We start from the raw sequence: 21,275 nt of genomic DNA, 5'->3' as shown, positions 1-21,275 counted from the left end.
ATAATCCAACGGATGAAGTCCATTTAGCCAGTTTGTCCCCAAAGACAATTGTCTCCTCCCACCAGCCAAGAAATAGATTTGCATAGGTGGGAGCAGCAGGACTCCCCATTGCAGTACCACATTGCTGATGAAAGATCTTGTCTTCAAAGATAAATATATTTTTTTCAAGAACAAACTGTAGTAACTGCAAAACAAACTGGTTATGAGCTGCAAACTGAGTACCTCTAGATCCCAGATAGTACTCGACCGCTTTATAACCCAATTTGTGAGGTATGGATGAATACAACGCCTCAACATCCAGGCTAGCCAAGAGTGTGTCTTTCTCCAAAGAAATACCGTCAATCTGTTTCAAAACATCCATAGTGTCACGTACATATGATGTGAGACTCAAAACAAAGGGGCGCAACACCTGATCAACATATGTACTCACATTTTGGGTTAAATTATTAATGCCTGAAACAATAGGTCTGCCACGTAAGGGGGGATAGATACCCTTTGTGGATTTTGGGCAGGCTATAAAAACACGCCATGATGGGAAATTGTGGGTACATGAACCCAAACTCACTCGCACTAATCAAAGATCTGCTTTTTGCATCACTCAGAATGCCCAGCAACTCTTTCCTGAATAGTGCTGTTGGGTTATCCTTTAAAATGGTGTAACAGTCAGGGTTAAGTAAAATGTCCTCGCACATTTTTTTATAATCATCCCTACTCATGACCACGATGTTCCCACCTTTATCAGATGCCTTTAGAACAATATTTTGTTTTTTCTCTAACGTGGTCAGAGCTAATCGTTCGGACCAAGACAAGTTGTTATCTATGCTCCTACTGTCCTGACTGAGATTATTGATCTCATCTCCTACCATCTCCACAAATAAATCCACATTGGTAAAGTCTCCTATAGGTGGCAGCTTCCTACTCTTCATTTTAAGATTGGTAAAAGGACCTAAACCTGGGGCTCTACCAGATTCCTCTAATAGCCCCTCCAAGGCCACAAGGCCTTCCATATCAGACTCTTCCAACCCTAGTTCCATGCATTTTTTCCTATTATGGTGTTTAAAGAATTTGATCCATTTAAGTTTGCGAGCAAATAAATTAAGATCCTTTATCCAAGAAAAAGAGTCAAATTTAACTGTGGGGACAAAGGAAAGTCCCTTTTCTAATAGTGTACTCTCTGATGCACTCAAAATATGTTCAGACAGGTTAACGATTTGTAGCCTATCCATGTTGTTTCCCTTCACTAATCCTTTTGTCCCCTCAGCATATAGCGGGAAATGGGAGGATTGTTGGCTAAAAAATTATTGCCACTGTTAGAAGAGGCTCTAGCACGACCTCTATTTCTACCTCTAGGTCCTCCCCTGAATTTTTGTTTCCCACCGCTACCACCGAAAAATGGGCCCACTCTTTCAGAGTCTGTTGTTTCACTCTCTGATGTGGAAGGGTCAGATTCCCTCGGCCCCCTATTGGTCTGTTGATATTGCTGTTGTTGTGTGTTAACAAAATCGTAAGCTTTTTTCTCCCTAAATTCCTGTAGGTCTCTCTGGAATTGGAAGTGTTTACGTTCCTTTAAATGATTAGTGAACCTTTCTAGAGTTTGTTGAAGGATTTTGTCTTTTTTATCAAAGCCAGGGGTATCTACCAAGGACTTAGCTGCCTCGATCTCTTTTTTTAAGCTCAGCACTAATAGAGTCAAACTGGACTTTCTCTTCCTCTACTAAAATCTGCATCAGCCTAAGTGAACTCCCTGTGATCTCCTGTTCCCACCTTTCTTTTATATTAGCGGTTTTTAATCTTGATGCTGGGACAATGGGGACCCTGAGGCCTCTGGGAACTATGTTATTTTTTAAATAGTTTTCCAGACTCTGAATCTCCCACCAGCTTCTAGTGTAATCCTTATGCAATCTATTAAGGTTTTTAAAGGTAGATTTAAAGAGGCTCTGTCACCAGATTTTGCAACCCCTATCTGCTATTGCAGCAGATAGGCGCTGCAATGTAGATTACAGGAACGTTTTTATTTTTAAAAAACGAGCATTTTTTGCCAAGTTATGACCATTTTTGTAGTTATGCAAATGAGGCTTGCAAAAATCCAAGTGGGTGTGTTTAAAGTAAAAGTCCAAGTGGGCGTGTATTATGTGCGTACATCGGTAAGTAGCTACATCGACTTACCTGCAAACGCCGATGCTGCTGCAGAATCAACTGTAGCCTCTGGTGCCGATGTGGCCGTCACGATGCAGGACCTGTGAGTGACGTCACAGATCTGCACTGTCACAAGCTGGGCGTTCTGAAGAGAAGTGGATGATACTTCTCTTCAGAGCGGCCAGCTAGTGAAAGTATTAAAAACGCCCCGATGTACGCACCTAATACACGCCCACTTGGACTTTTACTTTTAAACACACCCACTTGGATTTTTGCAAGCCTCATTTGCATAACTACAAAAATGGTCATAACTTGGCAAAAAATGCTCGTTTTTTAAAAATAAAAACGTTCCTGTAATCTACATTGCAGCGCCTATCTGCTGCAATAGCAGATAGGGGTTGCAAAATCTGGTGACAGAGCCTCTTTAAATCTACCTTTAAAAACCTTAATAGATTGCATAAGGATTACACTAGAAGTTGGTGGGAGATTCAGAGTCTGGAAAACTATTTAAAAAATAACATAGTTCCCAGAGGCCTCAGGGTCCCCATTGTCCCAGCATCAAGATTAAAAACCGCTAATATAAAAGAAAGGTGGGAACAGGAGATCACAGGGAGTTCACTTAGGCTGATGCAGATTTTAGTAGAGGAAGAGAAAGTCCAGTTTGACTCTATTAGTGCTGAGCTTAAAAAAGAGATCGAGGCAGCTAAGTCCTTGGTAGATACCCCTGGCTTTGATAAAAAAGACAAAATCCTTCAACAAACTCTAGAAAGGTTCACTAATCATTTAAAGGAACGTAAACACTTCCAATTCCAGAGAGACCTACAGGAATTTAGGGAGAAAAAAGCTTACGATTTTGTTAACACACAACAACAGCAATATCAACAGACCAATAGGGGGCCGAGGGAATCTGACCCTTCCACATCAGAGAGTGAAACAACAGACTCTGAAAGAGTGGGCCCATTTTTCGGTGGTAGCGGTGGGAAACAAAAATTCAGGGGAGGACCTAGAGGTAGAAATAGAGGTCGTGCTAGAGCCTCTTCTAACAGTGGCAATAATTTTTTAGCCAACAATCCTCCCATTTCCCGCTATATGCTGAGGGGACAAAAGGATTAGTGAAGGGAAACAACATGGATAGGCTACAAATCGTTAACCTGTCTGAACATATTTTGAGTGCATCAGAGAGTACACTATTAGAAAAGGGACTTTCCTTTGTCCCCACAGTTAAATTTGACTCTTTTTCTTGGATAAAGGATCTTAATTTATTTGCTCGCAAACTTAAATGGATCAAATTCTTTAAACACCATAATAGGAAAAAATGCATGGAACTAGGGTTGGAAGAGTCTGATATGGAAGGCCTTGTGGCCTTGGAGGGGCTATTAGAGGAATCTGGTAGAGCCCCAGGTTTAGGTCCTTTTACCAATCTTAAAATGAAGAGTAGGAAGCTGCCACCTATAGGAGACTTTACCAATGTGGATTTATTTGTGGAGATGGTAGGAGATGAGATCAATAATCTCAGTCAGGACAGTAGGAGCATAGATAACAACTTGTCTTGGTCCGAACGATTAGCTCTGACCACGTTAGAGAAAAAACAAAATATTGTTCTAAAGGCATCTGATAAAGGTGGGAACATCGTGGTCATGAGTAGGGATGATTATAAAAAAATGTGCGAGGACATTTTACTTAACCCTGACTGTTACACCATTTTAAAGGATAACCCAACAGCACTATTCAGGAAAGAGTTGCTGGGCATTCTGAGTGATGCAAAAAGCAGATCTTTGATTAGTGCGAGTGAGTTTGGGTTCATGTACCCACAATTTCCCATCATGGCGTGTTTTTATAGCCTGCCCAAAATCCACAAAGGGTATCTATCCCCCCTTACGTGGCAGACCTATTGTTTCAGGCATTAATAATTTAACCCAAAATGTGAGTACATATGTTGATCAGGTGTTGCGCCCCTTTGTTTTGAGTCTCACATCATATGTACGTGACACTATGGATGTTTTGAAACAGATTGACGGTATTTCTTTGGAGAAAGACACACTCTTGGCTAGCCTGGATGTTGAGGCGTTGTATTCATCCATACCTCACAAATTGGGTTATAAAGCGGTCGAGTACTATCTGGGATCTAGAGGTACTCAGTTTGCAGCTCATAACCAGTTTGTTTTGCAGTTACTACAGTTTGTTCTTGAAAAAAATATATTTATCTTTGAAGACAAGATCTTTCATCAGCAATGTGGTACTGCAATGGGGAGTCCTGCTGCTCCCACCTATGCAAATCTATTTCTTGGCTGGTGGGAGGAGACAATTGTCTTTGGGGACAAACTGGCTAAATGGACTTCATCCGTTGGATTATGGATTAGATATATTGATGACGTGCTGATTCTCTGGAACTCCACAGCGGATGAGTTCCATAGTTTTGTAGCAGCCCTCAACAAAAATGATGTAGGGCTAAAATTCACATGCGAGATCAGTGAAAAAGAATTGTCTTTTCTGGATTTGAAAATTATAAAAACAGAAGAAGGTACAATTCGTACAAAGGTATATCGGAAAGAAACAGCAACTAATAGTTTTCTGCAATGGAATAGCTGTCATCCTTATCCCCTCAAACGTGGCATTCCGAAAGGCCAATTTATGAGAGTACGCAGGAATTGTAGCTCTATGGGTGATTTTGAGTGCCAGGCCCAGGAACTCAAAACAAGATTGAAGGATAGAGGTTTCCCCAAGAGTGTCATTAGGAAGGCCTATGAGGGAGCAAGGGATGCAGACAGACAATGTCTCCTGGTCCCTAAAAAACGAAAAGAAGAACAAGTTACGAGACTCATAGGCACCTATGATTCCAAACAAAATGATATTATGCAGATCCTGAAAAGGTATTGGCGTATTCTCAGTTCTGATACAGATTTGGTAGATCAGATCACACAGAGGCCGTCTGTCACGTATCGGAGAGGGAAAAACATCAGGGACAGAGTCATGCACAGTTGTTTTGACCCCATTACACCCAGGGGTACGTGGCTGGATAGACAAATACCAGGCACTTTTAGATGTGGTAGCTGCAAAGCTTGTGATTTCATTTTCAAAGGGAATAGTTTCACCAGTGTTGCAACACAGAAAAAATACAACATTCGGGATTTTGTCAATTGCAAGACAGCGGGAGTGGTTTACCTCATTACATGCCCATGCCCCCTGAATTATGTGGGCAAAACATCACGACAATTTCGACGCCGGATTAGGGAGCATGTTGGAGATATTATCCATGTTAGGGACACCCCATTATCCAAGCATGTACATGCTAAACATCAAGGCCAGGCAGCATGTTTAAAGTTTCAAGCAATTGAACTCATTAGACCCCCTAAAAGAGGAGGTGACTGGGATAACCTTATTTTACGTAAAGAAGCCCAATGGATCCATAGACTGGCATGTATACAACCAGCGGGTTTAAACGAGCAGACTAATTATACATGTTTTATTTAATATGCAAAACCTTCCCTCTTTAGGTGTCCAACCTTTACCTTGGGTTGTCTATTTGCATAATGTACCATTTTTTGAGATGGCCATATTGGCCAGTCGACATATAAAGAGATCAATTGTCAGTTTTTCTTAATGTGAGGGACTCAGCAATCTTGTCAACCTTATATGTGTTCATTTACTTTTGAGTTGCTTTATGAGGTAGTCCGCTTGCGGTGGGTAACTGTCCCGCAAGACATACTCAATAAAATATATTATCGTTTTGCGCTTACCTTCCTCGTGCATGGCAGTCCGGGCGACACGTCCTTGGCTTCTACTGCGCCTGCGCGTTCGGCATGATGCAGCCGATGATGACCCCTGGCTGTCAGCTGACGGCGGGGGGTCACATGGGCAGGTGTCACGAATCGAGAGGGTGTTGTGGTTGGTCAGTTCATGTTCGCCGCCTAATACGAGGGGTGGAGTTTAGGTGTTTATAGTAACCCAGTGCCTGTAATGGAGTATGCCGTTGACATCGATACGTGCATCTTCCCGTGACGCACAGCAGAATATCTGCTGTTGAATATTATTATCGCTGGCGATGAGGCCAGAGTTACCAAGATACGGACCCCTGAGGATGAGTATCTGAAACGCGTAGGGTCGTTTATTGTATATGGAATGTTTGCATAGGGGACAGTAACATTGTGTTACACCCAGCACTAGGAGATCCGATTTTTTTCGGACACTTGTGTTCTACTTGGGGATTGTACTACTGTTGTGCCCAGGATATATGCTGGTTCCAGACAAATATTGTTATAAACACTGAGATATATTTATCATAATGACTCAGTGTTTTTTGTTTAATACATTTTTTAATTCACGGTGAGGCTATTTCACAGTGGTGTGTTACCCCTGTTTTTAAATGAGTTACTAATAAAAGGTATTTTTTACTCAGTTGTCACTTCAGTGAACCATATAATTTTTTCATATTGTGGGAGCACAATTAGATTTATATCAAGTTATACAGTGAATTCATTGGCAGTATTCTAGTAGTTATATTCTTGTATATAGAGGACAGTATTATAGTAGTTATATTCTTGTATATAGGAGCAGTATTATAGTAGTTATATTCTTGTATATAGGAGGCAGTATTATAGTAGTTATATTCTTGTATATAGGGGGCAGTATTATAGTAGTTATATTCTTGTATATAGGGGGCAGTATTCTAGTAGTTATATTCTTGTATATAGGGGGCAGTATTATAGTAGTTATAGTCTTGTATATAGGGACAGTATTATAGTAGTTATATTCTTGTACATAGGGGGCAGTATTATAGTAGTTATATTCTTGTATATAGGAGCAGTATTATAGTAGTTATATTCTTGTATATAGGGGCAGTATTATAGCAGATATATTCTTGTATATAGGAGCAGTATTATAGTAGTTATATTCTTGTATATAGGGGGCAGTATTATAGTAGTTATATTCTTGTATATAGGGGCAGTATTATAGTAGTTATATTCTTGTATATAGGAGCAGTATTATAGTAGTTATATTCTTGTATATAGGGGCAGTATTATAGTAGTTATATTCTTGTATATAGGGGGCAGTATTATAGTAGTTATATTCTTGTATATAGAGGCAGTATTATAGTAGTTATATTCTTGTATATAGGAGCAGTATTATAGTAGTTATATTCTTGTATATAGGAGCAGTATTATAGTAGTTATATACTTGTATATAGGGGGCAGTATTATAGTAGTTATATTCTTGTATATAGGGGGCAGTATTATAGTAGTTATATTCTTGTATATAGGGCAGTATTATAGTAGTTATATTCTTGTACATAGGGAGCAGTATTATAGTAGTTATATTCTTGTATATAGGAGCAGTATTATAGTAGTTATATTCTTGTATATAGGGGCAGTATTATAGCAGATATATTCTTGTATATAGGGGGCAGTATTATAGTAGTTATATTCTTGTATATAGAGGCAGTATTATAGTAGTTATATTCTTGTATATAGGAGCAGTATTATAGTAGTTATATTCTTGTATATAGGAGCAGTATTATAGTAGTTATATACTTGTATATAGGGGGCAGTATTATAGTAGTTATATTCTTGTATATAGGGGGCAGTATTATAGTAGTTATATTCTTGTATATAGGGCAGTATTATAGTAGTTATATTCTTGTATATAGGGGCAGTATTATAGTAGTTATATTCTTGTATATAGGGGCAGTATTATAGTAGTTATATTCTTGTATATAGGGGGCAGTATTATAGTAGTTATATTCTTGTATATAGGAGCAGTATTATAGTAGTTATATTCTTGTATATAGGGGCAGTATTATAGCAGATATATTCTTGTATATAGGGGGCAGTATTATAGTAGTTATATTCTTGTATATAGAGGCAGTATTATAGTAGTTATATTCTTGTATATAGGAGCAGTATTATAGTAGTTATATTCTTGTATATAGGAGCAGTATTATAGTAGTTATATTCTTGTATATAGGGGCAGTATTATAGTAGTTATATTCTTGTATATAGGGGCAGTATTATAGTAGTTATATTCTTGTATATAGGGGCAGTATTATAGTAGTTATATTCTTGTATATAGGGGGCAGTATTCTAGTAGTTATATTCTTGTATATAGGGGGCAGTATTCTAGTAGTTATATTCTTGTATATAGGAGGCAGTATTATAGTAGTTATATTCTTGTATATAGGAGCAGTATTATAGTAGTTATATTCTTGTATATAGGGGCAGTATTATAGTAGTTATATTCTTGTATATAGGGGCAGTATGATAGTAGTTATATTTTGTATATAGGGGCAGTATTATAGTAGTTATATTCTTGTATATAGGGGCAGTATTATAGTAGTTATATTCTTGTATATAGGAGCAGTATTATAGTAGTTATATTCTTGTATATAGGAGGCAGTATTATAGTAGTTATATTCTTGTATATAGGGAGCAGTATTATAGTAGTTATATTCTTGTGTATAGGAGCAGTATTCTAGTAGTTATATTCTTGTATATAGGAGCAGTATTATAGTAGTTATATTCTTGTATATAGGGGCAGTATTATAGTAGTTATATTCTTGAATATAGGAGCAGTATTATAGTAGTTATATTCCTGCATATAGGAGCAGTATTATAGTAGTTATATTCTTGTATATAGGGGGCAGTATTATAGTAGTTATATTCTTGTATATAGGGGCAGTATTATAGTAGTTATATTCTTGTATATAGGGGGCAGTATTATAGTAGTTATATTCTTGTATATAGGGGCAGTATTATAGTCGTTATATTCTTGTATATAGGGGCAGTATTATAGTCGTTATATTCTTGTATATAGGGGCAGTATTATAGTAGTTATATTCTTGTATATAGGGGCAGTATTATAGTAGTTATATTCCTGCATATAGGAGCAGTATTATAGTAGTTATATTCTTGTATATAGGGAGCAGTATTATAGTAGTTATATTCCTGCATATAGGAGCAGTATTATAGTAGTTATATTCTTGTATATAGGGAGCAGTATTATAGTAGTTATATTCTTGTATATAGGGGCAGTATTATAGTAGTTATATTCTTGTATATAGGGGGGCAGTATTATAGTAGTTATATTCTTGTATATAGGGGGGCAGTATTATAGTAGTTATATTCTTGTATATAGGGCCAGTATTATAGTAGTTATATTCTTGTATATAGGGAGCAGTAATATAGTAGTTATATTCTTGTATATAGGAGCAGTATTATAGTAGTTATATTCTTGTATATAGGGGGCAGTATTATAGTAGTTATATTCTTGTATATAGGGGGCAGTATTATAGTAGTTATATTCTTGTATATAGGGAGCAGTATTATAGTAGTTGTATTCTTGTATATAGGGGGCAGTATTATAGTAGTTATATTCTTGTATATAGGGGCAGTATTATAGTAGTTATATTCTTGTATATAGGGAGCAGTATTATAGTAGTTGTATTCTTGTATATAGGGGGCAGTATTATAGTAGTTATATTCTTGTATATAGGGGCAGTATTATAGTAGTTATATTCTTGTATATAGGGGCAGTATTATAGTAGTTATATTCTTGTATATAGGGGCAGTATTATAGTAGTTATATTCTTGTATATAGGAGCAGTATTATAGTAGTTATATTCTTGTATATAGGGGGCAGTATTATAGTAGTTATATTCTTGTATATAGGGGCAGTATTATAGTAGTTATATTCTTGTATATAGGGGGAAGTATTATAGTAGTTATATTCTTGTATATAGGAGCAGTATTATAGTAGTTATATTCTTGTATATAGGAGCAGTATTATAGTAGTTATATTCTTGTATATAGGGGGCAGTAGTATAGTAGTTATATTCTTGTATATAGGGGCAGTATTATAGTAGTTATATTCTTGTATATAGGGGCAGTATTATAGTAGTTATATTCTTGTATATAGGGGGGCAGTATTATAGTAGTTATATTCTTGTATATAGGGGGGCAGTATTATAGTAGTTATATTCTTGTATATAGGGCCAGTATTATAGTAGTTATATTCTTGTAGATAGGGGGCAGTAGTATAGTAGTTATATTCTTGTATATAGGGGCAGTATTATAGTAGTTATATTCTTGTATATAGGGGGCAGTATTATAGTAGTTATATTCTTGTATATAGGGGGCAGTATTATAGTAGTTATATTCTTGTATATAGGGGGCAGTATTATAGTAGTTATATTCTTGTATATAGGGGGTAGTATTATAGTAGTTATATTCTTGTATATAGGGGGCAGTAGTATAGTAGTTATATTCTTGTATATAGGGGACAGTATAGCAGTTATATTCTTGAGTAGTCATCCTTTTACTTCCCGCACTCCTCTATTCAGCAGGGGGTGACTAGGAGCACAATATAGGGCACATTACCACTTCCACTAATAAATCGGTCTCGTCCAGAATACTCCCACAAAATGGCGGCTGTAAAGGAGAGCTCCGCGGTTCAGATGTTACACAGTGGAGTCTATTACAGCAGATTAATCTCCGGGAAGTTAAGTGTCTCAGTTTCGCACACGACATAACAGTTTATAATAAAAGACTGAAGTGTTTATGTAAGTGAAGCCGTCAGTAATTCTGGAGCTCATCACAGCTGCGCTACTGGATTCACATTGGGACACGACACAGAAGTTCCAGTAACCCAGATGATAAAGTTGGGGTTCCACTTTAATCCTCCCAAAAGCCATGACCACATTTGTTTGGGTCAAAATTTGAATCATACTGTAATATATAACTACATCACTGCTCCGGCCAATGATTTGATGCCGCGGTTTCGTGGCACTGGAGGTCACATGATGACTGGCGGCGCAGGAACTGCGAACATGTTACCAGTATTCGCCATTTCAACTTGATTTTTTTGGAGAAAACCCCTTTATCTGGCAGTCTATTGGTCAGTGACAAGGAACACGGCGGCGTGCAATAATACATAATTTTTCGTAACCTATCAGGAGAAGTAATCGCCGTCATGTGACTACATTTGTATTGGGCTTCATTCCACCTGAATTGCCCGATCAATAGACTTTTTTTCTCTCTCCTAACAAAGGCGCGGCTTCCAAATAAACAAGATCAACTAATTAACCGCAGATCTCAGAGCGACCAAACAGTCTTATCGCCAAAAACGTGCTAAATAAATATAGTAAAACGTTCTGAGGCCGGCGAGGACTGCGAGACGAGGACAAAAGAGCCGCTGCTTTGTCCGTATATTACAGGGGGGTCACATATCTAATAGCAGGGGAAAAATTACTGCGACTACAGACACACATCATGCTTGCGTTACAGTGTGTCATGTTTTCTGCTGTTTGCAATAACAGGATTGGATCCCCCAGGGGAGGTCGGAAGGAGGGGAAGACTTTCATTACTTGTTGGATCCGATCCTGGTATTGGTCATTAAAAAAACGCAGCCACCCGAATGCAAAGGGGTAGGGAGGTTCCGGCATTGGGCAGCATGGGGGACATTGGGGGCACATTTCTAGCCGGGGCGCTTATGGGGGAATAGCTCTATCTGGGGCACTTACGGGGGTACAGCTCTAGCTGGGGTGCTTATGGGGGTACAGCTCTAGCTGGGGCGCTTATGGGGGTACAGCTCTAGCTGGGGCGCTTATGGGGGTACAGCTCTAGCTGGGGTGCTTATGGGGGTACAGCTCTAGCTGGGGTGCTTATGGGGGTACAGCTCTAGCTGGGGCGCTTATGGGGGTACAGCTCTAGCTGGGGCGCTTATGGGGGTACAGCTCTAGCTGGGGCGCTTCTGTTGGCTGGGCCGCTTATGGGGGTGCATTTGTAGCTGGGGCACATCTCTGGCTGGGGCACTTATGGGGCATTATCTGTGGCTAGAGCAGGCATCTGTCGCTGGGTCCTAAAAAAGTTTTTCATTAAACATCCGACCGCTAACAATGACGACTACATTTGTTATTAAGAAAAACCAGCAGATCAGTAACCTCAATGCATAAACTGTGATGCCATATCTCTAGTCACATCCAGAGCTGCATTCAAAATTTTGCTGTCTTCCCTCGGCAATAGAAAGTGGTATATACAAATTCTGCTAATGGTGATGTTACCTAAAACCTTCGATCTAATTACATTAGGCCATCTGAGCTCCTACAACGCACTACAAAATTCTGAAGGCAGCTCTGGTTGTGACTGGAGTAGAAGATATCACGTAAATCGAGATCAGTAAAGCCAAGTGTATGAGGATGAATGCATGCGTTTTTACTACTTTATTTACAGACACTTTTTTTTTTCCCACGCTGCGTTTCTCATGTGCGGAGGCGGCAGGTACCTCTCCGGGAGTAACTCCTGAGATTTAGCCGAGAATCAGGCTCTACATAAGAAGCGCTTGTTTGTGTTTGTCTCCGGGACTTCTGCCAAAGACGGTATAAAGTTCCCGTACAATAGAAGTCAGTATAGTGCGAGCGCAGTTCCCGCCACGACTGTCCCTGCCGGTTTTTTTGTACATTCCTTGTTATGGAAATGCCATCTGGAAAAGGATCGTCCCATACAGTGATCACCAGCCAAGAAAATACACAGACTTGTCCATTTGATTTATAAATAAAGCTTGTTGAAAAAAGAACTGCCTGCGCTGCGTCTATACGATATTCTATGCGCTGAGGTCTCGTGCACACAGCAGAGCCCGTACGGCGGCACACGGACGACCTACAGTTCCATATAGTAAGTGATGTCCCAGGCTGACAGCAATAGTCATTTTTTATTGAAAACCAAGTAGGAGGAGAAGTTAGCTACTTCCTCACTCACGTTACCATTGAATTACACTTCCCAGTATTCCTTGTTTAAAAAAAAAAAAAAAAAGGACACACACTGACCCTGGGGGTGAAGGGTCCGCTCTGTCTGACACAATGATTAACAAATAAATATTTGGTCACTGATGCTTTGTTATATATCACAATCTACAGAGATTCAGCGTGTTTCTGTAGTGAGAGGGGTGAAAAGGTTGTCTAATTGTGATTGACTGCCAGGGAGAGCTTAGAGAGGAAGGGGAAGGTTCTTCTCTAACTATGATTGACTGCCAGGGAGAGCTTAAGGAGGGAGGGGAAAGTTCTCTCTGACTGCCAGGTAGAGATGAGAGTGGGGAAGGTTCTCTAAATCTGACTGACTGCCATGGAGAGCTAAGAGAGGGGAGGGAAGGTTCTCTCACTTTAACTACCAGGAAGAGCTAAGATTGGCACGGAAAGGTACTCTGGTACAGACTGCCAGGGAGAACTGAGAGAGGGAGGGAAAGGTTCTCTGATTAACTGACGGGTGACAGTAAAAGTAGCCCTATGAGAGTTAATATGGCTGACAATAGTTAATATCAGACAGCTACTTGCTGTCATATGGGCGTATGCCCATCATAGAGGAGGGTCAATGCTGTGGATCACTAAATTGGCAAGAGCAGAAAGTCGCTGAAAAAGAGCAGAACCCACTCTTAGTCCCTCTGAATATCTACTCAGGGGGACTAAGTATCACATGCGCTACCTGCAGCTTCCTCCGCCGTTGTCCTACCAGGGGTTTCGGCTGCTGGACCTGCGGCAATCAGGTAATCGCCAGCAAGTCCTTATTTAGGGAACGTGTTGTCCAGATGTGACTATCAATAAGTTCCCTATGCAATGCAGGAAAGTGACTTTATTCTTCACGTGACAGTAAGTTCTCATCACAAAATGTCACTTGAATTGATTTTTTTCAAATTGACTTCCCCAAAATCCTCATACATTGCTCCGCACCACCAAAAATCTCAACAAACGCCATAGAAAAGGAAAAAATCCTGCGAGAGGTCGGCAATTGCTCACATCCACCATGGAGAGGAGTATACAAATACCACATAAGACCTTAGACAACTTAAAGCGTTTCCCGGTACTGACCACCTATCCTTACGATAGGCCATCAATATCTGATCACTGGGGGTTGGACTCTCGGCATCCCCGCCGATCAGCTGCATCAACGGGCACAGCGCCATACATTTGGTTGTGGCTGTGACGGGTACTGCAGCTCAAGTAAATGGGACGGAGCTGCAGTACCAGACACAGCCACAACCAAATGTACGGCGCTCTGCCAGGTAAACAATAAAGGGGAGCACCGTGGCCCCTTCATGCAGCCGATTCCCCGCCAATGAGTTTCAGGAGTCCTAAGGACAGGTCATCAATATTACAGTCCAGAAAAAGACCTTTAACTGCGCTGATAGGACGTTATAACAAAAGGATGTTTTATGCTGGCCTGTGTCTGCTGCTCCGGAATACAGGCTGCCCTAAACAGCACCCGTGTTCTGCTGATGATTTTGTGTGGCGATTCCCATTATTAAAAATGAGGCGATTGTTATTCTTGCAATTTTCTAATAAATAGTTACCGCAAACGTCGTAACACTTGGTATCTTGTAGCGGGATTTGCATCCCCATTGAATATAATGGGAAACTCCTCAACGGAAAATCAAATAAGCGCGGCATAAATGGACATTCCACACCGCAGGTCAATTTATTAACGTTTACACTGCGGTTTTTTTCTAAATCTCATCCACTTTGCTGCTACTGTAAATGCTGCGGAATTTCCACACAGAATTCCGTTGCGGAGATTCCAGAAGTCTGTGTTCCTTCCTCCAGGCCGGCCTGCTGGGACAACGTTTCATCCCGCGTGACCGCAGCAGCAGCCAATCACAAACTTCCGCGGACTCCTGGGATAAAAGTCATCAGGGCGGCGTCTAGCAGGCCGGCTAAGTGCTGCTGTTTTCCGCAGCGGACATTCCGGGCAAAAAAACGGCACTGCAGTTTGGTGCGGTTTTTCACCTGGAATTCCCTGCGGCGCACAGGGTGGATACTCTGCGTGCTTTTGCGCAGCTTATCCGCCCCGTGTGCAGAGCGAGACCGAACCACGTGAATACACCCTTTAGTGCATTTTTCTGTGCGGACATCTGCGCAGCTCATGCCAACTTTTGAGAAGGGACGTCCAGGAAATTCCGAAAAACGTGATATGACGTGACATGCTTTACCTTATGCCACGCCCATTTACAAAGGACACGCCCCCAACCTACGGCATTTGAACACTAATAGTGCTACCCCAGACCCTGTAAAGAAATACAGACCCCACACCAGACCACCTAAAGTAATAGACCCCAAACAAGACACCCTAAATAAAACCAGACCTCCGAACGTAATACAGACCAGACACGCAGATACTCACCTCTCCTCGTTCCTGCGCCGTCACAGACAACATCCGGTTGCCTGAAAGTAAAGAGGACTGCACGGATAGCCGCTGGGTGTACGGGCACCCTAAGGGCGTCTGCACGCAGCCGAAACCCTGCTTACACGCGGTAACCAATGGCCGAACGATTGACGATAACATTGTGCGTCCAATGGCCACCACAAGTTTCGGACGCATTCAAATGCCGCTACGTGGGTACCATACGTTGCAGTAACCGCACATATACAGTGCAATCAGTATGATAGATCTTCTGTCTATAAGGCCTCATGCACAGGGCCATAGTTTTGCGCATAAATTGCGGACCCGTTCTTTTCTATGGCCCCACGCACACGACTGTGATTTACACGGATCGGTGCGGGGGCCGCAAATCTGGACCACAAAAACTTAGGACAACTCATTTTACGGTCTGGATTTAAAGATTCACCAATACTGTGAATTGTTGTGGATCCGTGAGTCTGGACGACACAAAGATGCACAACGAGGGTTTTTTGAGGTCCGACGGACCACAACAGACCCATGGTTTTTCGGACCGCAAAACCAATACGGTCGTGTGCATGAGGCCCGTCACCATCTGTGGGTATGTGGACCCACTGGGCCGTACTGCCGAAGCGGGATAGCAGCTGGCCACACAGTGTACCAAGTCAATGTCTACAGTTCGAATGAGGGTACCTGTGGTAATTCTGACAGTAGCAATGGTTTAGACTTGGATGGGACCTTGGCAGCAGGCGGACACCAGGCGCGGTGTAACACAGCAGGGGTGGTATACGGCACAACACGACTCCAACTCTCTATGTCACAGGAACAAGGTAGCACGGGATACAGGGAGCAGGAACGGGAACACTGAGAACTGGAAAACACTAAGGGACCATTTGCAAAAACTAACACGGGAAAACACAACAACGCTCAGGCAATGACGGAAGGGGCAGGGCCCTTCTTATAGTCCAGGGTGAGTATGGGCTAATTACATATTAAATTCATGTGTGCGCGCTGGCCCTTTAGGGTCGGGCACGAGCGTGAGCGCGCACCCTATGGGACACCGCAGAATGAAGCTGAAGTGTGCGCTAGCGTCTCCTGAGGAGGTGATGTGGGCCAGCGCTCACAGATCCATGGCTGCGGCCGTAGGGAGGTGAGTGATCCTGACGGCCCGTGCGACCGCTATGGTTAGTTCTGTCTGCTGTACAGGAGACTGCCTCCATACTACACAGACTTGTTTTAGGTCCAGCCCACTCCGGCAATAAAAAGCTTGAAAAGACAAGGGGTTAAAAAAAAAAAAAAAAAAAAAAAAAAATTTTAAAAAAAGGTGCCGGCCAAATAACGGGGACTGGCTTTAAATTGGACATAACCATTGATTTCTTGTCAGTGAATTGCGCTATTATAGGGGTGGATCGCACGAAATCCGGAATCCGCTCTAAAAATAAACACTAAATAAAATATTCTTTACGGATCAACCATCAGATAACAACTTCTCTCATGTCATGGCCCGTTTTGATGTCAGGTCTATACCCGGAGACGCTATGGTTACCGATGATACACAAAAACACAATACAGATATCTACTAAATGAAACCTATTTCAAAAACCAACCTGTACCTGCATGAAAAGAACTCTCTGCGCTAAATGTGGAATGTTTAAAGGGCGACTCCACCCTCCACACATCATCCCCGGTCATTTTATCCCTGCTTTACCTGTGCCGCCATTTATATTACTGATCATGTGTTCGCTCTCCTTTTATCACCGCTACTTCTTCCATTCATGGTGACAACAGGTCTCTAGTTCATAAACCTGAATGAAGAGTTGTCACGGCCCCGCCCCTGTCCCCCTATCATCACTGGATTGTGATTGCCTAACCTACCACACTATGTATAATTAAAGGACAACTCCACTCCAGTGATCACGTATGCTTGACTACCTGTGTATTGCCACTCAGAATATGGGACCCCTTTGTTCTCAGGGTTGATGGGGTCTCTCGCTGTTTGTGCCCATCTACTTAACCATTTTAGACCCGTCTTCTGAGTGTCCACCCGCGGCAGTGCCAGCAAGAGTTTAAACGCCCGCTCCCCCGACAGTGCCCATTTTTGACGATACTAGCCATTGTGTCTGCTTTCCCTATAGTACTAGCCACAATGCCCTCCCCACAATGCCAGTGACATCGCTCTGCCCAACGATGCCAGCCACAGGGTCGCCCTTTTCCTAGGATAGTGGCAGCCGCGCTGATTTGATCACGTCTGCGCGACTACCCCTGGGGTGTAGGACCCGTTTGTTGTCAAGGGTGGCGGTGGCCCCAGCGGACAAGGTATCCCCAATGTGACACGGGCCTAAAGAAAAGCCACTGATCAGCGTCTGGGACTTGTAGTGCCGCAACAGATTACGACCTGCCGTAAAGTAATATGCTGGATACAGATCATGTTATGTGACCCTAAAGAGTCCAATGTAATACGATCAGTAACCCCACCCATTGTATACGATACACGGTCGCAATGTAATACAGCTGGGATCTGAGCTGGCTGAAAACCAATATGGCCGCCATTACCGCTTTCACAGGGTTTGTCACCCAGCTTTTTTAAATCACTATACAGACTTGCCAAGTTAGGCCACAACCTCTTTAGGAGATATAATGGCGGCCATTTTAGTCGCCACCCAGCTTTCCCGAGGACGGATATAAATAGGGAACCGCTCAATAGACGAGAATTTAAAGTAAATTTAGTCAAATGTAAAAAAGTCAGCGCTTTCTTTTTAGTCACATCTCGCACGCATCTCTCTGGAATGTTTTCACATAATTCCCTTTAATCCGGGCCGTACGTGAACATACGCGGGCAGTATAGATCCCCGCGCTCCCTACGGCAGGTGGAATTTCATATCCTTTGTGTTCCTAAATACATTAATCCGATATTGACAAATGTATAGAAAAATCAGGAGGTAACGGAGGAAAACGCCAGCAAATAGAGACAAATCTCCAAGAAATTCCTTCAGTCGTCGTTGCAGGTTGTTAAAAATTCTATTCAATCTGTCCTCGGGAAAGCTGGGTGACCACCAATGTGGAGAAAGCTGCCACAAGGTTTGTCATACAACTTTTCTAGGGTCCTGACTGGAGAACTGCAATATAATCCAGGTTTATGTGGGCCCTTGGGCACCACTTTGCCCTCCCCCGACCATAGGGCCACATTTATAAAAAAAAAAAAAAACAACAACTGGTCTTGTTGCCCATAGCAACCAATCACAGCGCAGCTTTCATTTTTCTGGAGCAGTTTATAAAATAAAAGATAGGCTCTGATTGGTTGCTATGGGTTACCAGGCCTGTTCAGTTTATAAAATAAAAGCTGGGCTCCGGTTGCTATGGGTAACCAGGTCAATCTTTCTATAAAATGAGACCCAGTGTCCCCGCTAATACCCGTCACAGTGCCTCACTCCTCTGACTATAGCATCCACGATGCCCCCCCAACAATGGCAGCCACTGTGCCCCACCCCCTGACAAGCCGAACAGCCCCCAACCTGGACAGTCCCTTTAAGTTTATGTTGTTTACCGTGAGGTGTAAATAACAGAATAACTTTATTTTATGGGTTCAGTACAATTGTGGGGTTCATAACGTGATGGTTTAAGGCCCTGTTCACACTTTAAACTGCGTGTTTTCTGCTACCCCACAATTGTGTCATGTGACCTTTGCGAAACTCACTGCCGAAGTTTAGACTGAATTTTTTGGTGATTTTAGAAAGTCAGAGCAATACCAAAATGACAACGTGAGAGCGTAATACAAAAAATATCACATGACTAAACACTGCGCTGAGCCCCGGCCGGATCTATGACCAATTTGTAACCAAACAGACCAAAAACAATCACACTGAGTTTTTTGCAGGAGGAAAATCTGCCTCAAAATTCCGTTTGGTATTTTGAGGCAGATTTTCCTCTGCCTACACGGCGATTTTCGCGGCGTTTTTCACCCGCGGACATTGAGCTCCGCAGGCATAAAACGCCGCAAAAATACTCTTTCTGCCACCCATTGAGGTATATAACAGGTCTTCAGCAGGCTCAGGGGGCATATAACATGTCATCAGCAGGCACAGGGGGCATATAACATGTCATCAGCAGGCACAGGGGGCATATAACATGTCATCAGCAGGCACAGGGGGTATATAACATGTCATCAGCAGGCTCAGGGGGTATATAACATGTCATCAGCAGGCTCAGGGGGTATATAACATGTCTTCAGCAGGCTCAGGGGGTATATAACATGTCTACAGCAGGCACAGGGGGCATATAACATGTCATCAGCAGGCACAGGGGGCATATAACATGTCATCAGCAGGCACAGGGGGCATATAGCATGTCATCAGCAGGCTCAGGGGGCATATAACATGTCATCAGCAGGCACAGGGGGCATATAACAGGTCATCAGCAGGCACAGGGGGTATATAACAGGTCTTCAGCAGGCTCAGGGGGCATATAACATGTCATCAGCAGGCACAGGGGGCATATAACATGTCATCAGCAGGCACAGGGGGCATATAACATGTCATCAGCAGGCACAGGGGGCATATAACATGTCATCAGCAGGCACAGGGGGTATATAACATGTCATCAGCAGGCTCAGGGGGTATATAACATGTCATCAGCAGGCTCAGGGGGTATATAACATGTCTTCAGCAGGCTCAGGGGGTATATAACATGTCTTCAGCAGGCACAGGGGGTATATAACATGTCATCAGCAGGCACAGGGGGTATATAGCATGTCATCAGCAGGCACAGGGGGCATATAGCATGTCATCAGCAGGCACAGGGGGCATATAACATGTCATCAGCAGGCACAGGGGGTATATAGCATGTCATCAGCAGGCACAGGGGGCATATAACAGGTCATCAGCAGGCACAGGGGGCATATAACATGTCATCAGCAGGCACAGGGGGTATATAACATGTCATCAGCAGGCTCAGGGGGCATATAACATGTCATCAGCAGGCACAGAGGGCATATAACATGTCATCAGCAGGCACAGGGGGCATATAACATGTCATCAGCAGGCACAGGGGGCATATAACATGTCATCAGCAGGCACAGGGGGTATATAACATGTCATCAGCAGGCACAGGGCTGGATATTAGATGCATATTACATGGATTGGGGTGACATTAGAGTTTAGGCCTTTTGCAGAAGTTTTCAACACTTCCTACTTTTCTGCACAGTGTGACAGGTTGCAGCTTTGACCTCCATGTTATGGGGGATGGTGGTGCCAATGCCCCGGGCTGCCCCCTCCCCCCTACCTGCACCCGCTGCTGCCCCCTGCCGGCACCCCCACATATACAGGAGAGACTTCTTACCCCAGGGTGCTGATGAATCCATTGACGGAGCCCTCCGCATAGAGAGACACGATGTCCCCGATGTATAAGAAGCTGGACATTTTATCTGACATCCTCAATCAGTGAGCACAGCGCCCCCTACAGGCGGGGCATGCCGCAGCAGCCCGAATCTCCGCACGCCAATACTTCCAGTTACAATTGTGGAGGTTCCAGTTTAAAAAAGGGGCGTGTGGAAAGTGGGTCACATGCCCAGGACTGGTTGTCAAGGCTCCGTGCCCACAATGTGCCCTGTATAGGTGTCCCCGGTAGGTGAGGGGTGATTGGATTTAGAATTAGGGGTCCCCCGTGCTGGGTAGTTCTCCGTTTAGTCTCCGGGGTCTCCTATTTCTTCGGGTGTTGTCAGGACTCCGGGTGCGATGTTCTGCAGCTCCGGTGCCCGCTCTCCGCTCACAGGTCCCGGGTTTGGTGTCGGGGGAAGTTCCTTAGAACGACTCTGCTCTCTGGCACTGGGCGGGACAGTGAAAGGCAAGCAGCCAATAGGAGGAGCGGCTGGAGGAAGAGGGCGGAGCCTAAGATTCCGCGAAGCCAAGAAACGGTGTTCATTCATAACTGATAGTAGTGGAGATCGGAGGACTGATGACGTCACGTGTGAGATATATAATGTAATGACGT

At 42.8% G+C, this 21,275-nt stretch overlaps 1 protein-coding gene across 2 annotated transcripts in view; it reads right to left on the bottom strand.

Annotated features, from left to right (window-relative positions):
* ITPR2 (inositol 1,4,5-trisphosphate receptor type 2) overlaps positions 1-21,090 on the bottom strand; it is a 265,480-nt gene extending 244,390 nt beyond the window's left edge. For both annotated transcript variants that reach the window (XM_075855774.1, XM_075855775.1), the window contains exon 1: positions 20,625-21,090. In XM_075855774.1, the coding sequence (XP_075711889.1) occupies positions 20,625-20,716 (92 nt within the window). In that variant the 5' untranslated portion in view covers positions 20,717-21,090. The remainder of the gene's footprint in view (positions 1-20,624) is intronic.
* Positions 21,091-21,275: the final 185 nt, after the last annotated feature.

The sequence above is a fragment of the Rhinoderma darwinii genome, chromosome 3 (assembly GCF_050947455.1).
Source record: "Rhinoderma darwinii isolate aRhiDar2 chromosome 3, aRhiDar2.hap1, whole genome shotgun sequence".
Taxonomy (NCBI): Eukaryota; Metazoa; Chordata; class Amphibia; order Anura; family Rhinodermatidae; genus Rhinoderma; species Rhinoderma darwinii.
Note: the sequence above shows the minus strand (reverse complement) of the source record. Positions and strands in the feature narration are given on the sequence as shown.